The following is a 20,751-nucleotide window of genomic DNA, read 5'->3' on the forward strand; positions in this document are numbered from 1 at the left end:
GCCATGGCCGCTTACCCCGACGTGACGGCGGATCACCTCGATCCTCTCATCCTTTCCCGTATGCTGGAGCTGTCCCAGGAACTCAACATCTCGCTGCCGGTATGCGGCCACGAACCGCTTACATCGCGATGGGTGGCGCGCTGCTTGGACGCTAAATTTTACATCAAGCGCTGGGATCAGATGGCGGCATGGACGGGGAAACCCGAAATCGACGGCCCACCTTTAGGGTGGTCTCCACGATGGGTTGTCCACTGCTCCGACGACTCCGGCGATGACGAGATGGTGGCTGCTGTTCTACACTGGATCCCGAGACGGCGGCTGAACGACCGGAGTGGTGACTACGCAAGCTGACCACGTGCGGGGGCCGGGTCGACCGACCGCCGGCCGACGACGGCCACGTGCTTCAAGTGTGGCCGACGAGGCCATTTTGCTGCGACTACCGCTGCCGACCTCTGCCTTCGCCGCTTCCGCCGAGTGGGCCTCCATCTCCTCCACCGGGCACGGAGCCGCGACACCCTCGGGCGAGTCGGCGCAAATCGGACACCCGGCAGGTCGTGTCACATCATTCATCCACTCGCACACATAGTTGCACTTCCAATGATAATTGTGATTCTTCGGTGTCATTACCACGCTCTACTACACAATGGAAAAAATTGGCTCGTAGGGTTGTGGCTGCGTTGACGGGTTCATCGACGGTACGGGGTACCATCGATGGCATCGACGTCCGGATTTTGGTGGACACTGGCACGTCTGCCACCATCATTTCAGATGTTATTTTTCATCTTTTGTCTATTCCCACATCGCGAATCTGCAGGGTTAATGACGAATGTGTAGCCGCGAATGGGGGTAGGATGGGTATTTTCGGTCAAGTTGATGTGCGAATTGCTATTGGTAATATTACCGCCGAAGGATCGGTGTTGATCTCGCGCTCACTGGCTGTCCCATGCCTATTAGGCACCGATTTCTTGCGCCGCATGCCACTTAAGATACTGGTCAACCAGGATTGTTTAGAAATGCCGGGGGGTCGTAGAATGTCGTTCCTGCCTTCCCTGCTGGCCCGGTCGCCGCTGGGTAACGCTGTTAATGCCATGGTCGCTGCCACAGTAGAAGTTCCATCGAGCTCACAAATGCTTATCCCGCTGCGTTACCGTAATCCCCTTCAGGTTAAGGATGGTACGATGGGTGTGTTATTATCCCCATCGAATTCGGTGTCTAAATCTTTTTCCTTGGTGGCGGCCCAAACGATCGTACAGCCGGGTCAGGCCCCGTTCATACAGGTGTTGAATGGGGGGCCAGACCGGGTCGTTGTCCCGGCTGGATCGGTATTGCTCACGCCACTACCGATTTCGCCACTTTTGACGGAAAGCCACATATTAAAACACACACCGATGGACCGCCACGCGATCGTTCACAGGAACGGTGGATCGCGGACTTGTGCGGAGAAAATTCATCTTTATCAAACGCGCAGAGGTCTGCTTTGCATTCGTTGTTACTACAGTATGCTGACGTTTTCAGTAAAAATGATTTGGATCTCGGCCGCACGTCGCTTTTGTCGCACCATATTGACATCGGTGCGACACATCCGATTTGTATGCATCCCGCATCGCATGAGCCCTGCAGAAAGGGAACACGTGCGTGGCGTGGTAGACGAGATGTTGGTGGCGGATATTATTTCGCCGTCCAACAGTCCGTGGGGCGCGCCGGTGGTACTGGTTAAGAAAAAGGATGGTGGGACGAGATTTTGCGTCGATTTCCACCGGTTGAATAAGATATCCGTGGCGGACGCATACCCTTTACCACGGATGGATGACTCATTGGACGCTTTGTCAGGGGCAAAATTCTTCTCCAACCTCGATCTGTCCTCGGGCTTTTGGCAGCTCCCCCTCGATGACGCGTCGAAAACCAAGACGGCATTCCGCACGCCACAAGGCCTCTTTGAGTTTAACCGCTTACCCATGGGCTTAAATGCAGCTCCGGCGACATTCCAACGCCTGATGGAACTGGTACTGGCGGGACTACAGTGGGAGACATGCCTCATATATTTAGACGATATTATCGTTTTTAGCCGCACGTTCGAGGAACACCTCCAACGCCTGGAGACTGTCTTTCAGAGGATGCGCTCGGCTGACCTAAAGTTTAAACCAAAGAAATGCCACCTTTTGCAACACTCCGTCCGTTACTTAGGTCACATCGTCAGTTCGGACGGCGTGTCCACTGACCCTCAGAAAACGCGATGTGTCCGAGAGTGGCCTACACCCACTTTGGTGGGCGACGTTCGGCACTTTATAGGCTTTGCATCCTACTATCGCCGGTTTGTTAAGAACATTGCCACGCTGGCTAAACCACTGCATATTCTGACGGGGAAAAATCAGAGGTTTAAATGGGGTCCGGAGGAGGAACGCTCTTTTCACTCGCTTCGGGACCACCTCGCCACGACGCCTACGCTCGACAACCCAGACTTTTCCCAGCCGTTCATCCTTGACACGGATGCTAGCGATATCGGCATCGGGGCCGTTCTGTCGCAACGTAAAGATGGAGTCGAACGAGTGGTTGCATAAGGCAGCAGGGTTCTGTCCCCGGCCGAGACACGATATTGCGTGACGAGGCGGGAACTTTTGGCGATCATACATTTTGTCCGGCTGTACCGGCCATACCTGTATGGAAGGAAATTCCTCATTCGCACTGATCACGCAGCTTTGCAATACTCGTTAAAATTTGACCAACCATCAGGCCAATTGGCTCGGTGGTTGGAATCGTTACAGGAATTTTCCTTCGATATCACGTACCGCAAGGGTGCTCGCCATGCCAACGCGGACGCGCTCTCCAGGTTGCCACCCATTCCTCCATGCGCCTGTCTGGCGGGTATGCACCACTGTGCAGCGCTGCCTACCTTGCCCTGTCCGGTCATGGGAGCGATGTCGAACGAGGACGGCCAGGATGTACCAGTAGGCACTGATGATACCCTGCGGCTGCCGCACTCGGTGTGGCTACGCGAGCAGGAGGCCGATGCCTCTCTGGCTCTGCTGCGGAAACTAATCGGGAAACCGAGAGCTCATTTGGCGGGATGGAAATGGCAGATGTTCCGGGGCCGGGCGGGACTATTGATGTGTACCGATGGATTGTCTGACCAATCACGCCTGGTCGTGCCTACATCCCTTCGCCATGACCTGCTCCGCACTCTGTACGCTGACAAATTAATGCACCTCGGCGTGCAGAAGACTTTGGCCGCAATGCAGAAAGATTTTTTTTGGCCCGGCATGACGGCAGACATTAGCGACTTTGTCTGGTCATGCCATGATTGTGCAAAGAGGAAACCGCCTCGGAAACATTATGTGCCGCCACTACGTTCGATTGAGGTTTCCCGTATCAACGAACTAGTCCCTCTGGACATCCTGGGGCCGTTCCCTCCATCGGCTAGGGGCAACAAATACCTTCTGGTCGGGGTAGAATATTTTTCTCGATGGCCTATGGCCTGGCCTCTGCCTGACCAAACGGCCGCGTCCATCACTGATGCTTTCTTGAATGGTTATGTCATCGATAAAGGAGCACCCGAAAGGCTGCTCACAGATTAGGGACTTAACTTCTCCAAATTGCTCAAGGATGTTTGCGATGCGCTGCGCACAAAGAAAATTCGCACTTCCCCTTCCCATCCGCAAACGGATGGCATGGTGGAACGATTTAACCGCACCCTTTCGGCTATGCTTTGTCACACGGTGAGTGAAAAACAGACCGTTTGGGACTTGCACATACCGGGCGTCTTAGCGGCATACCGCATGGTTCCGCACGCTGTTCAAATAAACCTACCATTAAAATTATAGACTGATAATTGCTTTGTCAGTGGGCAAACGTACAAAATCAGCAGGGGATCAAATACTTTTTTCCATCACTGTATTTGAAGCTTGAGGAGATTGAGACTGTGTGCCTGGCTACAGGCCAGGACCCTCTGGGGGGCCGGCCCGCCTGCAAGCTTTGTGAAAGCGTAGGGCATGTGCAGGGGCCTCGTGTCGCCCGCTGCGCTCTTGTTAAAAACCCTTGCCTCGTTCGAGCGGAATTTATCCGTGGCTCAGCTCGCAATAGCATATTTGCCGCTTATTGCAGTGGTCCGTGGTTCAAATCTAGTTGGCCGACCTGGTTATTACTGGAGGCTGAACTATAAAAAATGTGCTCCATCTGCATCCGTGGCCGTTAAACATTCCTTGATGTCACTCGTAAAGAGTAGGCCATTGTGCTCTTCAAATGTTCGAGATGTGATGTGTAATGTACGTTGCTTGTCATCAAACAAATAAAAAACATTTTTTTTATAATAAATTAGGCCATGCAGGCCTTCGCGCTGCCTTGTCCTTCGTGCTGTGCGGCGTGCCTCCCCTATCGTCCTCTCGGCAGCATTGTTGTCAAAGAGTTGTCCCCCTAATACCAGCACACACCGAGGAAGTGTCCCGAACACCCTGGTGGGTGTCCACACTGACATTAAGAGATGTAATGGGCCTCCGGGCCCAGGACCAGAGGTTGTGTCCTGCTGCCTCCTGATGGTCGTTTGTTAATTTGAGCCTTTTCTCCCTGAATCAATGTGACAGATGCAGGTTTTTCTGGGGTCAACAAAGTGCCACTATGATTTTGTCTGAAATTCACCATTATCTTTGCCGGAGTTGGAGACGTTTTTGCAACGAATGTGACTGTACCCTGCGCACAAATCCTCAAACCATAGGTGTCCTGGACAGAGACGTGAAAATCTGAAATTATTAACCATTTTAATTGGCCGCTGTCCCATCTCTGCTGGTTTTTTTTATAGCCACCCGTGTCGCCATTCCACCACAGACTCCTGGGAGCAGACGCACATACGTTTAAAACATGGTGCCTGTTGGAGCTCCAGCCGACGGCCTCGGAAGATGGGTGATGGTCGTAACTCGCGCTTCATTGAGTCTGAACCGCGCACGAGGCAGCCACTCGTTTGCTCTCACTTGAGATGCAGGTCTCTGGCTCAGCTTCCCGCCTCTCAGGTACAAAAACACCAGCACAATATCATGGTAAGACGAATACAGATATCTCGCAATGCCAGAAGTACTTGGAATTTGATTATCCTGAGTGGTGAGTTATTATTATTACACAACTTAATAAAACCAGAACTTTTAATTTCCCAAATGGATGATCCTGAAAAAAAGACCAGCCAGAGATGCAGCCGGGTGAGCTGGCACTGCTGAAGACCTGGGTTCAATGCGTGGCAGCCGCTCATGATTTAACAGCGTGTTGTGAGTTGAGGGTCTCAGCCGAGTCACCAGTGACTGTGCAACACGGGAGGTTGCACTGCTCTGCAAGAGTTCCAAATAGATTATCAGCCTCATTGCCAAGACCTCTGCATGTAGCACGAAAGGGAAAAGAGCTGTGGGAATATACTTTGTTTTCCGAATAGAAAATTAGCGATAAAAATGGATGCCACGTGAAGATGTAAAGGGAATGCCAGCGAAATAGCAAAGACACTAAGCGTGGTGTAAACTCAAGTCATGTGGTAACTGTAGTTGGTTGATTGCCAGATCACAAGCCGTGGTCTGTGCAAAGGGGTACTCCCTGCAATCATAACCAATCGGAATGTAAACCTCACTCGTGTATAAATACTGTAACGACGCGAACTCGCTCCGTGGCAGTGATTACCAAATTTGGGCGATTACTATAGCATTACACTGACAACAATAATCTCGCATAATTATAATGCCCGTAATATATTTTTTTCGCAAATGATTGGAACATGGAGTTGTTGGCGCAGTTCATGAAATAACCTTTGGCTTCTGGCGCTGAGCGCTTAGGTGTCATTGGAACGCCGCGACGGCGAAGGAACCTCAAACGCAGTCAGTCCCCACGTGTTCTCCATTTAGAGTACATTAACCCCCACGACGAAACTCTACGCCACGGACCGAGGGACCCTGGGATCTGTGCCAAATGTTTTAAAGACAAGAGTTATCGACCAATGCGATGTTTTTTTTAAACATCACGAACCGCGCGGGTCGTGTGCGGCTGCGTGAACGAGCGAGTGCGAGCACGTGATTCGGGAAAAATCAACAACCACCAAGCGAAACAAAAAAGATAAAATCCTCACGACAGCACAGCGTGGGTGGGCACCGGGTAATCGTTGCAACACTTTTTACATTGCCACATCGGACTTCACCTGAGGCAATAGCATTACCTTATCAGTGTCCTCGCCATGCTACAAAGTCCCCACCTACAAGAGAAACACAAAGATTGTGGTGTTGCTGTTTGCCCGTGTTGAAACGGCTATACGCCCGTACGGACCTGCACCCGTACGAGTTGACGCCGCACGTCAACAGCAGTCAGGGCGGGGGGGTAGAGGTTGCGCAATGTGCACGGCCATTGCGCAACGTTGTAGGCCGGCCACGTCGAGAGCGGCCACAGCGGCTTCTGGGCGTTTCTGCCGAGTTCGCCGTCTTCGCCGCTTGTTGGCACCACCTCCGCCCGCGTGTGCGACACAAGAACTCGCAGGTCGCCCTGCGGCGGCTTCCCGTAACTTCACTCGCGCCATCGACAGCGAGCGGCGCGATGGCGGGGAAGGTGCTGAGGGAAGGCGAGTACCGCGCAGTGTCACACGTACTCTCTCGCGTACTCTCTCACACTCACTCTCACACGTACTCTCTCACACTCTCTCTCACGTACGTGTGACGGTGTGAGAGGGAGCGAGGACTCTGCTATACGGCGCAGTGTTTAGAGTTCCATCAATGTGCGGGGTGTCGCTACTCTCTCGGTTGCGTCACGTCCCGGCTGGCGCGACTGGTTCCTGTTCGCCATTCATTGTAGCTCCTCCACCTCCCCCTTCGTTGATCCACTGCTGGATGAAGGCCCCAATTGCATACCGTGTCAACCCATACTGTTTGGCCCGTATTGTTGTACAGGGAAATTGAGTTTTCAGGCCCATACAGCGTACAGCCGTTTCAACAATACGGGCAAAACATTAGTTTTTGTCTTATTTGTTTGTGTTTCTCCCTCGTGATGGGACTTGGTAGGATGAACGTTGAGATTTATACGGGGCACGGGGTGACCAATAAGGTGTGGATTGGTCAGTAATAAGGTTGGCACTGATAGGGGGTTGACAGGTGATGCTGTTGCTCCACTGCTGGATGAAGGCCTCCCCACTCATGCCGTGCAAGCCGCGCGGATTCGACTTCACCACTGTCTGCACATGAAACTAGACCCTGCCTCTCATCATCGTCACCACCATCAGTCCACTGCTGGATGAAGGCCGCCTTCTCCCCCGTCCAACTATAACTGCAATCAATACCAACGCCCGCCATCCGCCACTAAGTGACGATGACGTCCGCACGGCGCCTGTGCCAGGCTAGGTGCACTTTGAGGCTGCCACGTGAATTGTCGAAGGCTCGCTGCTGGCAGGAGGTGACGGGGCGGACCCTGTCGGTGCCACGGCTTGGCAGACTGAGATGACCGGTAGATGCACTACCAGCTGTGCCCCCTACTGTTCCAACTTGCTGTGCTTTAACGACCCGGTGCTCCGCTCGTTGTTGTGAGCGCCGCTCCTATGCCCTTCGTTGCTGAAGGGTGATTTCCTCCAACTGCCCAGTGACAGCCACGTCCTTCACGAGTCTCTCACCCGGTCTCTGCTGCAATGCAGTCACCCGTCTTAACCTGTTCGGTAACATGGCTATGGGCCGATTTAATCGATTTTTGTTTTCCACGGATAAGAGAGAGTAGTTGATTTGGCAAATTCATCCTATTATCCACGGATAAGAGGAGTAAAATTGCGGATAGTCCCACAGATTATAGGATCCGCGGTAAATACTTCTCCAGTTAGCATAACATTAAATACATTGTTTAATTGTAACATCGGTGGTGAGTGAGATCAGAACCTGCCCTGCTCACCTCCCCCTTCACGAATCGACACTAACCTGCAATGGTGAAGTATGGTCAAACTACGCTTAAAGGGTGACACTGCATGGGGGAGGCCTTCATCCAACAGTTGATGAACAAAGTGACTGCCAACTCTGTACAGCAATAGGGCATCTGTCGCCAGTGAGTCGGTGGTATGCAGAATGTTTTGGCATCACTCAGTTCAGAGCAAACACTGTTGTGGTTGCATTGTACTGTAATTATTGCTTCGTGTTTTCTATCATAAGTATAAACGAGCATGAATTTTATTTTTTGTCCTGCATATTTTTATACGTGTATTGCGCAAAGCCAATACACGTAAAATTTAGTTTTTTTAATAATCCCGAATGCTCATGGAGCCAGACTCGGGCATGATTGGCTTTATGAGAGTGCATTGTGAATGAATTGATGCTCATAGAGCCAGACCAAGACACGTTTGGGATACTTCAGGATCATTGTTAATGAGTGAGGCTCATAGAGCTAGATCAAGACTTCTTTGGGATTCGGTGTTAATGCGGAGTCAATTTTAAAGGTCTACAATTCTGCAGATAAGCACCTAGCTAGCTATATGCATAATGCAGTGGCTCGGAGACCCATCAGAGGTGCTCGTTGAAGGCCCCATGATCCATTGGGTTCCTTGATCCGCATCTCCGATTAGCGTGGTTGATTACGTACAGTGCGTAAGAAGTTCAACACGCACATGTCACTGTGCTCTCCTACACCTCGACCTCTGCAGGCGACCCAGCGCCAGCACCGGTGGCGCCCGGAAATCTGCGCCTCTACAGCATGCGCTTCTGCCCCTTTGCCCAAAGGCCCCGTCTTGTCTTGGCAGCCAAGGGCATCGAGTGGGTACACACATGTCATCACTGGCAGCCTTGGGAGGCCAACATCCCATCTAACAGCAATCGTAGTATCACTGCCGATATCCCAGTACAGGCATACCTCCAATAGCATTCAGGATGCGTTCTTGGTCAACGGAGCGCTGTACGAAACGGCGCTATAGGAGGTCACTATAACATGGTTCCAATGGAGATGTGTTCTCGACCGGGATTTAATTTTTTACCTCTTGAGGGCTTCATTGGGGTATCGGTAATGGCCTTAATAATTATACTGTATGAAAGCATTTTATCAATAAAAATTATAACTTTTAATGGTAATAACATAAAAATAATACAATAAGTTACATACTCACAAGTGCATTCGGTCGAGCTTGCGTAAGAATAACCACAATCTGCCGGAAACACACGTCGCCCCAGGAAACTATGCAGTACTAAACAATGGGATTACTCGATCCATAGATTAATTAATTATCAATGAATCGATGCAGTGATTAACCCTCAATTGATACTCAAAGGTGGCTGTTGGATCGACTGAGCAGAATCAATACAATAGAAATCTCAATTAGAGTTCCACAAGACCATGTACGGGCAAAGAGACACCTCTATGGGCAATGCCATGCCTACTTTCTTCCACATATGGGCTGATCGGCGCAGCAATTTTTTTCCAGGACAAAGAGCATTATAAGGAAACAGCATTACAGGAGGCAGCGCTAGTACTGAATAATTGATCACCTTTCCACCTCCATCCAAATCATTGCTTATCTTCTTGTGCCCTGGTTGCTGCTTCCAAAGATAAACACTCCTCATTCGCTTGGGTGTTGTGGTAGTTGATAGCCTGTGCACTATTGCCATCCCTCTTCAATCTCCTCAGCTCGTGTTTTCATTATATTTTGGTATTTTCATAATTTGTATTTATCACGTAGGTTTTTGCAGTCGATATGATTCATTATTGATTTTTGGCTTAGGTCCAGAAATGATATTGCCAAATTTTTGTTGTGAAATCCCTGACCACCCGAGATAGCCAAACAAATTAAGTTGTCGCATGTACAAGGCTTAAATGCGCTAATTATTTTAGTTTCACTTTACCGGTAATTTGAGGATCAATTCTTAAGTGAATTTAGCAGTTAGATACGACGGGTTACTTGAAACTGCATCAAGCAGCCTCAGATGATGAAACCAGGAATAAGAATAATTGTATTGTTTTTATTTTTGTATTACGTTTTACGTCTATATTGTTGTCTTCTGCAACATTTTGACATACTCTTATGTTTAGTCGACAACTAACTTTCGCTGCACATTGTTACGTGGCTTGGTGGGCAGATACGAGACGGTGAACATCCACCTGAAGGCGAAGCCGGCATGGTTCCTGGAGCGCTGTCCAGGGGGGCTGGTGCCAGTGCTGGAGAACGACAGCGGCGAGCTGGTGCCAGAGTCCCTGGTGGTGTCCGACCTCCTAGATCAGCTGTACCCTGAGCCGCCCCTCTACCCACGGGGCCAGCCCTACACGCAAGCCAAGCAGCGCCTGCTCATCGAGGGATTTGGCAAGGTGTGTATGGAAGAGCAACATCGCAAGAGCTGGTATATTCGGTTATTTAAGTAATCGAATACTGTGGCGCCTCCCATTTACCGTGTCCATCCTAGAATCAATGCTGGATGTAATATCCCCCAGAATGAATAACTTACAGTTGCGGAAACCAGCTTTAGTCAAATCTTTCCATGTCAATCAACTAGAGCCAGGCAATCCGATTGATAAAATAATATCATACATATCGATTCAATGACTCTATTGTCACGGAAAAATAGTTGGAGAAAAAAATATATATCACTTTTGTTCGAATGTATGCTGCTAGACTGGAGGTGATTAGTTATGGTCAAATGCACAATTAATTATAGGCATGAGTCATTAAAATAAAGAAACAACTTGCATCCTTGATTAAATCCACTGCTGGATGTAGGCTTCCGCACCAGTCATAGGGGTAGTATCCCTGTGCTGGTTAGTAGGGGTTTCATGCGATCGATGCCCGGTCACAGAGTTCACAGTGCAATGCATGCACAACTGCGCACCGCCTATCCACCCCCATTCGCTACTGCCCAGAGTGAATTGCATCACAAGACTTCGGTCCTAAGATGTCAATGACCATTTGTTAGTTCACCAACACATTATTACTTCCACTGCAATTAGTTTTTTTTATTTTTCAAGAATTATAGTTCACAGTAACAACGTTTGTTAAAAGTACAGGAGACCCTTGAATATCACGGGCTTATCTTTCGCGTTTTAGACCTATCGCGAGCAACCTCTTTGTCTACCAATTTAGCGTTCACATGGGTTAGTTTTGGCGTTTCATGGGTAGACTGTACCCAGAAGTGCTGTATTATTGGCTGGAATCGTGGTGTGGGGCGCGCGAGGGACACGAGGCAGTTAGTGGCACCTCAACCTTTGCCCTGCAAGCATCTTGCAGACAAAGTCAAAGACCCCCCATATAGCCTTAACATACTGTTGGGGCAACTGCTATGAGCCAGCACCTATGACACAGAGGGGCTAGTGGCCAGCACCACGACCGGCCGCCTTTATCTCCAAATAGCGATGTTTACACATTGCACCAGATCCTCATTTGAGGCTGAGTCGATCTAGGGGAGGCCCAGGACCGATTCAGACAATCGTCACTAGGGTTGGGCGTGAGCAGGAATCGAACTTGGGTCGCCGGGTTCATAGCGCAACGAGCTAACCGTAACACTACCGCTCCCCACTTGCGGATAAACACAGACCCGCTTTGGGTCATCATCATGAATGCTAAGTACAGGATTTATTCAGTATTTATACTACTATTTATTCTCTAGGAATGTTTTTGGTATCGGGTTTTTACATGTTTATTTCAATTATTCAGTTTACTTACCTAACCCCATCATTTAGGTGAGGTTTAAGTATTGAATATCCTGGTTTTGGCCTTTGCGCCACTTTACAAGAACGTAACCCCCGTGATATTCACAGGTCTCCTTTAGCCAATTTATGTTTTTTTCTCATGAAAGAACTTTCAAACTCGTGTGGACATTCTCGGATAGTGTAGCTACAAACGCTGTTTGGATCGACACACGTGCAGGTTAGTGGTGATCCAATGTGGTTCTTTATAACTGCATTATGCCACTCCTAGGTTGACTCTTGTCTAAAATTATTAATCGACTGGTGTATAAACACAGGTGCAGGCGAGACAAAGTAGGCCAACCTCCGTTCGTTGGTACCGGTCGACCGACCGTTTGTTTGCCATGTGGTCCAAGGGTGTGACTATAAATGGATGGGGACACGTGTTTTTTGCCCCAGTGCGTGTTGTGTATTTTATCATTCTGCCACACTGCCCACTTACGGTCAGATGCTTCGCTTGGAGATGGCTTGTGCTCATTTAATCACAATTTTGGACGAGGCTGGACTATGTTATATCAGGGGTGGAGCTGCCAGATCCTTTCTGACTCTGCTCAATATAATCTGTTTTGTAGCAGTTTACTGGATTGCTGCTCCAGCGCTCACTGATTCACTCCATTCACTCTAATTATCGTACATTCACTTCCTTCTTTGTCACTCTTTTATTGCTAGTACCATGGTCAATGTTCTTATGAACTTCCCTCCTTGATACTTCTGTAGTGAGTCCAACTGAGTCGCAGACGTTGTCTTGGGAGCAACATGTTTTATTCAACTCTTAGCACAACATACTCCAGGCTATTAACACAACACACTCAAGGTTATTAACACAACATACTCCAGGCTATTAACACAACACACTCTCGGGTGCTGACCACCCAACTAACCACGCTACGGCGGAACTAGACACGGTTTCACTATCCCGGTGCGGACCACAAGCTGGGTCCCGGACCGCGTGGCTGGAGGCTTCTTCAAGCTTGATGTGGATCTCATGCCTCTCCAACAGTAAGAACCCCGAGCCCCTCACAGGGCCCCCCCTTATATCGGGTCGGGCTTTGGCTGGCTCCGCCTCTCGCTCCACCCACCTTCTCGATCTCTCTCGCCCTTGCCCGAGGGCTCTCGAGAGTTCTTCCCGGACCACGTGACCACCCATTAGCCCCCTCCACCGGTGGCCCCCCTCCAGTATCATCCGGTCACATGTCCCCAGGTCAGCCAGAGTATCATGCCCCCAACGTAACCCCAGCTGGCTGACGCTCTCTCAATGGGAGCCCGCACTGCACGCTGTGCGTGGCCATCACGCTTAACCAGCGCTCACCCAAGCCCCCACTAGGGCTGGTACTACACCCCGTGTGCGGGGTGTACACCCAACAGTATCCATCCCGCCGTGGCCTCACAAGCCAGGCACCACACAGTGACATTTCCTGTCACTACACTTCAACCATTATCATGGACTCATTCAACCAGGTGGCTGTTTACTCTTATCCATGCTGTATTCAGAAATGTATTTCTCTTGTATCTAGTTTTCTCACGCTGCTAATCTTTGGAACTCTCTCCATATTATCTCTTTTCCAAAGTTCCAATTATCTTTTTCAGTTTTAGCAAGTTGTGGTAGCACACACCTGTATCCAGCACTGGAGGCGATTGTTGATTCTTGACATAAATGTTGTTAAATTTTCTAGTTGCCCCCTCACATGCGTACGTTTTTCTGGGTGCTCTGGTTTCCTCATACATTTATACACACTCATTCATTGACTGAAAACATCTTAATATATAAAGGACTGCAGAGTTTGGGCAATTGGTAACACTGGCCTGAAGCGTGGCTCCCTTTCCCGCTTGTTTGCCGTTCCTTATTCCTCGGAGTCATTCTTTCACTTCAAGAGGGAGTAAATACTGTGCAGCATGTTACAAGTCGACATTATTAATATTAACGGAATGTTTTTTATTATCTGCTATACTATCATTTGTGCTTTCACTTATGCTTTATAACTTCTTGCCACCATCTTTTTTTCCCAAGTTTGTTTAAGCTCACTCAGTTTGAAGAAATGTGTTAGTTCTTATATGCTATTCCCTCATCGTTGCTGTTAGTTGCCAGCCACTTTGGAATATAGGCATTTGGGCATGTGCTTCGCAACTGCACATCAAAGTATAATAATCATAAACCTACATGGAGAACAACTACAGCAGCCTGAGGTGGGATATTTTAACATGTAGGCTTTCGCGACAAATATCATCCATAATAGAGGTTTTTTTTTGGGTTGGATCGCGTAAATATGTGTCGTTAAAACCCGCCACCACCCGACACAGCCAACTAGTAAGGGTTGTCATGTAAACAGAACATGCCAATTCGTCACTAGTACAGCACACCGGTGTGTTAGAGAGCCAAGCCACAACATTTACAATCTGAGTACGACGAGAATCTATCGAAATTGAAAAAAAAAAAATATTAACCGTTCGGATAGCTATCGACTAAGTGCTGCGTGGAAGCGAATCATCAAATAATACATTGTTTAAATGCATGCCTATACAGACCACCATACTTCAATAGGGATTACCGTTGATATGGCTATTTTAATACACAATGGACAGGAAGGACAAGATAAATGGGCTCGCATAATGCGTGTGCATAATGTACGTTGACTCATTAATCCCCCCCCCCACTTTGCGCAAGAACGCAGAAGTGTGGTCACTACATCTATGCCTTTATATAAAGAACGAAATAGGTGGACTTCTCCACAAATCTGTCTGTCGCCTGATGAAGCTAGTTGTAATTACTGGTGAAACATCATACTCAATTGTTAAATGTTGTGGCTTGGCTCCCCAACACACCGGCGTGCTGTACTAGTGACGAATTGGCTACATTATGTTCTTTTGTTTGTATTATGACTGCAGGTATTGCGGTCTATGCAAACATGACTCCTTTTAAAAAGGTGTCAGTTTTGTTGCCAGATAGGAGGGTAAAAAAACAATTATCATATTTTTACTGGCAAATGAGGTTCCCATAGTTATGTTTACGTGACAACCCTTACAGTTGGCTGTGTCGGGTGGTGGCTAGTTTAACGACACATTTATATATTTACGCGATCTAACCCAAAAAAAGCTATTATGGATGAGGTGGGATTATTTATCTCACTTATTGACGCTGCTCTTCTCATTGGCTGCTATTTGTTTGGGCCTCCGACCTCCTACCAGATGGTGCGTTACATGCTGTAAGCCTGCACCCCTGGCTGTGTGTGTGTGCGTGGGCTTCACTCTCTGAGACTTGTCTCCCAGAGAGAGAGAGAGACAGCCGCCTGAATTGTCAGCTCTGACAGCGTGTTTGGAGCAATGAGTCACACAGACATTCACATATACATACACCTACACACTCGTGTGCATACACGTACACTAAATACCTACAATGCCTAGTATACCATCGGAACCACAAGCCTTTGAAGTGTTCAGTTTGGATAGTATCTGACCTACGTCGTGCACTAAATCTTTGATGTTTCATCCCACTTGGAAGGAATTACTGTAGGTGGATTTTAACTTTTGTCATCCAGAGTCGAATTTATAATTGTGTAATGTGTAACCAACACGGAGGCGCACACGCTATAAGTTGGAGGCAACACGTTTAATAAACAACTATGAACACTTGAGTCTGCTAGCTAGGTGTGGCTATCTATCGCTATGTGCGTATGAGTTAAACTAAACAAACGGTTCAGCAGCACACATGCTGCTTGACCCACGAATCCCAGTCCAGACTGCACGACGAACGAGGAGCGACGAGTGAGGAGTGAAGAACGAAGAGCTTCCAGTTGATCACCACAATACGAGGCCCGAATCCCCTCGGCGCTCCCCCTTTATTTCTTGGCCGCGGCCTCGCTCCGCCCTCGGCCATGCCCCTTGCTGTATCAAGGCCGGAGCTCCCCGCTCCCGGTCATGTATCCCTCAAACCTCCAATGGAGGCTCCCAGCGCTCAGCAGCACTCCAGAAACCATGGCTGGCGCAACAATGTAGTAACCTCTATTTGTGTTAAATTTCGATTTAAAGCTTTCGTGACTGCAGGGATTCATCTTCTTGGTTCTTTCGGTAAAGTCACGTAGAAGGGAAATAATAAAAATAAAACATAATAAAATAAAATTCTCACGACGTTTCGGCCACAACGCAAGCAGCCATCCTCAGGTGAAGAACAAGGCTGTCGGAAAGACAGCGTCCGAATCATTCGGACACTGTCTTTGTTATTTTATTATTTCCCTTCTACGTGACTTTACCGAAAGAACCAAGAAGAAGGCTTTATTTGTGTATCTACAGTTGCATAAAAATAAACAAATGCAATACACTTAGGATGTATCTTCCATGTACAGAAAACCGCATCTCACGATGCGGTAAAGTGAATCACTGAAAACACAAATAGCTTTTCCCAAATATATGCAGTTTACACCTGTCCATGTCTCTCACACATTGGAAACACTGTTAATGAGCCCTCGCCCCGTTAAATATTAGGCACACATTCATTTGTTGACAAGGCAATCATTGGTGCCATCTTGTTAATGAGCCCCGCTGTGCGTGCTGCTAGACGGTGAGCCTCTTCTACAAGATTTTTAGCGCCTCGCTGAAGGAGGAGAGTGCCGTCGAGGCGGAGGGGGAGTTCCAGAAGTCGCTGGCGCCATACGAGAAGCATCTACAGGCCTCGGGCAAGACGTTCCTGGGTGGTGCCCGGCCCAGCATGGCCGACTACATGGTGTGGCCGTGGATGGAACGGCTGCCCGCCGTGGGCGCACTGCGGTGAGTGCAGCTGACCGCAGAGATGTAAGAAGAGGACGTCACATTATCACGGTCGTGGACATTATATTCCGTCATGGTGATTTGGCATTTTTCCCGTGGGAATACATGTGGGGTACGGTTTTTAATTGATTCACCCAGTGCAGGCTTCTCCTGAAAAGCAGTCTTGAGTATCAGGTATGCTTTTCTGGCAATCGGATGAAGGCTTCCCCATGCCGTATTCGTAAAAGTGGTTTTAATATATTTCACCATGCTGGGCAGTGGCGGGTTGGTGAAGCACATGGCTATAACCGGTTCAGATATCAATCACCAATGAGGTTAACCGTAGCCGATTTGTTTAATAGTTTTTTATTCCGCATATTTATGCTGACATTTGTGTAATAAGAGCCTATGTCCGGCTCACGTGGTGATCGGCTCTGCCGGTCCTGCTTTACAGCCAATGGGGGGAGAGCCTGGGAGCATGGCCCTGGCGTGATCGAGGGGTGCCAGCTAGGGTGATTGGTTCTGCTGGTTTTGGCCTCAGCCAATGGGAAGACAAGTCAGGGGCGTGGTCCCGGGAGTTGATGGGGAATCTAGAAGATTCGGCGCAGGCTACCAAGGATTGGCTGCAGCGTACCACGTGACCCAGGCATTAAATAAGGGGAGAGATGAACGACACGTGGTCAGACGAAGAACAAAGGAAGAGAGGGGCCACGCGCGAGCGGGGCTCCGAGTGCCACGTGGCGGTGCGTCTCTTGTGGTCTGTCTGCCCACTTCCCGTTGCCTGCCAGCAGCGGGGAGTACTTGTGAACTGGAATAAATAAAAGGACCGATTCCACAAGTCGTCTCCAAGAGTATTATTAAATTTGCATTGTCATGTGTTATTATGCAATAAAGCAGCCTTGAAATGTGGTTCAAATGTGGAGCATGATATAAGAATAATTGTTTCATCCTTTTTTTTTACCTATTATTACTTTCAATCTTAACGTTGGATATCGCCCGTCCTGTTCTGTCTGTGCCTGCAGGGTGCTTGATGCGCTGCCTCATCTCAAGGCCTGGTGGGAGGCCATGATGAAGGATGCGGCTGTGATAGCGACATTCATGGACATGGACACCTACAAGGAGTTTGGAAAGCGCTACGCAGCCAATGACATGGAGTCGTACGACATAGGGCTGTAGGGCGTGTGCTTCTGGAGGCCCTGCCGACCCAACCGCCAGCATCTCGACCCCATTGTGGGCAGATTGGTCTCCATGTCTTCGTTACAGGATGATGATGATTGACAATTCTGGGTGAAATTGCATTGATTGGAATGGAGATAGAGAAATTAAAATGGTCGCTTGTTAAAACGCACTTCCTTTATATTTTTTGCCGTACAAGTAAATTGTATTTTTAAATTGCGCACTCGTGGGTTATGCTTGAGGTTTACTTTCAGTTTGGGTGTGCGGTGGGGTGGTGGCTGAACCTCCATTGCAAATTAATGGGAAACGTTAATGGCCACGATGAGGTTTGGGGATTGGATATGGTTTGGGCTACTGATTGACGGACGAGATATTGCCAGCATTTTGTGGTTATCAAACGCTACAGTTGCATGCTAAGTGTGTGGGAACATGAGTGTGTGTGGCTCTCGGCTCCCACACCCCCACCTCCACAAACCCACCCAAACTTCTCAGGGGCAAGATCAAACTCGGCAGCGCTCGACACTGATTCAGCAGCTTTTTGAGTCCATAGCCATGGGCCAGCAGGAGCCGTGTTGCGTGAGCAATTAAGCCCCTTAACTCTGGCACGGGCGATGGTTCTCTTGTTGTAACAAACGCGCGATTGTGTGTATTGCGTGCCAAACCTCGGGAGAGGCCCACATCGTTTTAAAGCTTCCCCCTGCTGCGATTCGTGTAATTGTGATGGAAATAAGCACGGTGTTTTGGAGTGTTGTATTTCTGTAATTCGCTCAATAGCATTCTTTATCACTGCCCTGGCTTGGCTCGGCCTGGCCTTGCTTGCATGCTTGATATAAACGACTGGAGGCGCGAGTGACGCCGCCGTGGTCGCAATGGGAAGGGTCCCTCCTTTCCTTATGCCCGCCACACAAGGGTCCTGGCACCAGCGCCCTAAATGCCGGCGATGAGGGGGTCTTGCGTGCCGACACTCGGATCAACCCAACATTTTATGCATGGCAGCAAATCTCCACGTGCTAGGTCAATTTGCACATTTTTTACTGGGGCAAGTTGACAGCGGTGAAAAGTGCGACGATGGCACCGCCTATGTGGATCCCATTGCGAAACTAACCGTGGAGCCCCCCTTTGTTGTCCATATGGAAGCCCCTCCACCACTGCCAGGTATCGATCGAGACGACTGTTCTGCCATGCACACCGTCCTATTAATGGATGCCAATGAGGTTTAGCCAAAGTGAAGAGCGTGAAGCCGAACCCCGTGGGCTCCGATGCCTGCCATGTAGGGAACGTGGCTTCCCCCCGGCGCTTTCACTGGTGGAGGCGGCGGCGGCCAGGGTTCCCAGCCCCCACGTCCGTCAATCAGAACCTTTCGCTCGCTCCTGAACTGGAGCCATGAGCGCCTGGTGTGCGCTGGATGATGCTGGCCAAGGGCCCAACATTTTGGCTGTAATTTTCTCCATCGCTGACGTGACAACCTCCAGGGTGGTGTGTGACCTGTGGGCTCATCCTGGCAGGATATTGAAACCCCATGTTGCCCCTCCCCGCACTTTCCCTCCATTCACTATATTTGCACTTAAACTAGAAATGAACCATGGCCAAAACCGATAAGGTTGCAGATTACAATGGAGAGGAGATGTAATCAGTTGTGTTGCTTAATATGCTCCACCTCAAGAGACTAGCCATAACACCTACCCTTTAGCCAACCCGTCACTAGTACGAGCCTTCCCACGGACCATAACCCAAGCAAACTGACCGTTGTAGTGAAGTCTGGTTGAAAAACCCACGTGATCAACACGGCGTGGAGAGCACTTCATCCAGGGCTATTGATTATTTTTAATTCCACTCATCAATTTATGTACGCCACTGTGACCACAGGGGTAACGGAAACTGATGGTGCTCTTTCCTAAGTGTGGCCGTTGTCAATCGCCAACCAATTTGACATCACATTTTCGGTCTCGCGACCGTTATCTGACTCCATTGCCTTCCACATATTCTCTCTCTGCTCCAGTAACTCGTCAAACTCCATTGAGTGAGAGGTTAACTCTTTCTCTGTAGCTGCCCCCTGCGGTATCTCATGCCCTCCCTCAGCCATTTGCATTGAAGAGACCCTTCTCTGGTTCAAAACCAGACTTGAGACATTTCACTGCTCCTTTTGCCGATGACCGAGTGCCTCGCTTTATGAAGGGCCTTTATTAGCCCCTTTACCCTCTCTGCCCTCCAGCTCCTTACTGCCTCCAATGACTCATAAAAAAATACATCTTCCAAGCCCCAAGCTGCCAGATTTAGAAGCTTTATACATCCAGTGTCTAGGTCTGAATGGGTGTGGGGAGCGGTGGTGTAACAGCATATTGCCCTACGGACCCGGTCACCCAAGTTCGATTCCTGCTCAAGGATCAGTCCCAGGCCACCCCAAAATCGACTCGGCCTCAACCGAGTACATGGTGCAGTGTGTAAACATCGCCACTGGGTGTGGTGCTGGCCACCTACCCTCTGTGTGCCGCGTCAACCTTTGTAGGTGCTCGCTTACAGCACTTGCCCAACAATCTGTTAAGGCGGGATCTTTTTCTGTTTTGTGTGGTTGTGTATGTGTGGGTTGTAGGTATGTGAGTGTGTGTGGGGAGTGGTAGCACAGTTGTTCATGCCCCATGATCCCACCCACTGATATAACCGTGTCGGGATCGTGCCCTAACCCTGGTACCACACGGGCCTTAAATGACCACCGAGTGCAGTGTGTAAACATCGACATCAGCGAGACAAAGGTGGCTGGGCACGGTGTTGGTCACACCACCAGATGCGCGGTGCAGGCCTTAATAGGTGCTCGCAAACAGCGCCTGTCTCTACAGTCTGTAGGAATACACAAGGGACGTGTGTGTGATATACCCGTGTATATAATTGTGTTGTGGGCAGTACAGAAAACCCCATGGTCCTGTATTTCTATGCTCCCACACCTCTGCGCCCCATTCTTCACCAAGCGGGGTTCCTCCAGCCATCAGTGCGGTGACAAAAAGGATGCAACACTTAGTTGTACGTTTACACAGGACTGAGGCGTCGTGATGAGCGCACACTGTACGCTATTGTAACTTACATCTCGTCAAAAATCCTGCTTCGGTCACAACGAGACGGGGGACATTCGTGCAAGGGTCTACGCGACAGTTAAAAAAAACTTCACACATGACCTCGAATTTCGCATTTACTAGCTCGAGACGT

General features: G+C 49.2%; 1 protein-coding gene and 1 long non-coding RNA gene across 3 annotated transcripts in view; one reads left to right on the top strand and one right to left on the bottom strand.

The window, feature by feature from the left end:
- The window catches only part of LOC133340321 (uncharacterized), a 21,566-nt gene extending 15,111 nt beyond the window's left edge, over nucleotides 1–6,455 (bottom strand). The window contains exons 1-2 of the long non-coding RNA XR_009754882.1: nucleotides 6,176–6,455; nucleotides 4,840–4,992 (exon numbers count right to left, since the gene is read on the bottom strand). This is a non-coding gene — a long non-coding RNA (uncharacterized LOC133340321). The remainder of the gene's footprint in view (nucleotides 1–4,839; nucleotides 4,993–6,175) is intronic.
- On the top strand, nucleotides 6,333–17,774 carry GSTO1 (glutathione S-transferase omega 1). 2 transcript variants are annotated; one of them, XM_061548462.1, is made up of 5 exons: nucleotides 6,375–6,571; nucleotides 8,621–8,729; nucleotides 10,044–10,269; nucleotides 16,190–16,398; nucleotides 17,400–17,774. In XM_061548462.1, the coding sequence occupies exons 1-5, from the start codon at nucleotides 6,547–6,549 to the stop codon at nucleotides 17,551–17,553; spliced, it is 723 nt and encodes a 240-aa protein (XP_061404446.1). In that variant the 5' UTR covers nucleotides 6,375–6,546; the 3' UTR covers nucleotides 17,554–17,774. The 2 variants fall into 2 exon arrangements, with proteins under 2 accessions (XP_061404444.1, XP_061404446.1); XM_061548460.1 differs by lacking the exon at nucleotides 8,621–8,729 and having other exon boundaries at nucleotides 6,333–6,571.
- Nucleotides 17,775–20,751: the final 2,977 nt, after the last annotated feature.

The sequence above is a fragment of the Lethenteron reissneri genome, chromosome 9 (genome assembly GCF_015708825.2).
Source record: "Lethenteron reissneri isolate LAM-NWPU_2019-01 chromosome 9, ASM1570882v1, whole genome shotgun sequence".
NCBI lineage: Eukaryota > Metazoa > Chordata > Hyperoartia > Petromyzontiformes > Petromyzontidae > Lethenteron > Lethenteron reissneri.

Bases quoted from the DNA above. Each gene is read 5' to 3' on its own strand.
- GSTO1 (XM_061548460.1), top strand. From the start codon at position 6,348: ATGTGCACGGCCATTGCGCAACGTTGTAGGCCGGCCACGTCGAGAGCG. The intron at 6,572-10,043 runs GCGAGTACCGCG...CTTGGTGGGCAG, and splicing joins GGGGAAGGTGCTGAGGGAAG to ATACGAGACGGTGAACATCC. The intron at 16,399-17,399 runs GTGAGTGCAGCT...CTGTGCCTGCAG, and splicing joins CCCGCCGTGGGCGCACTGCG to GGTGCTTGATGCGCTGCCTC.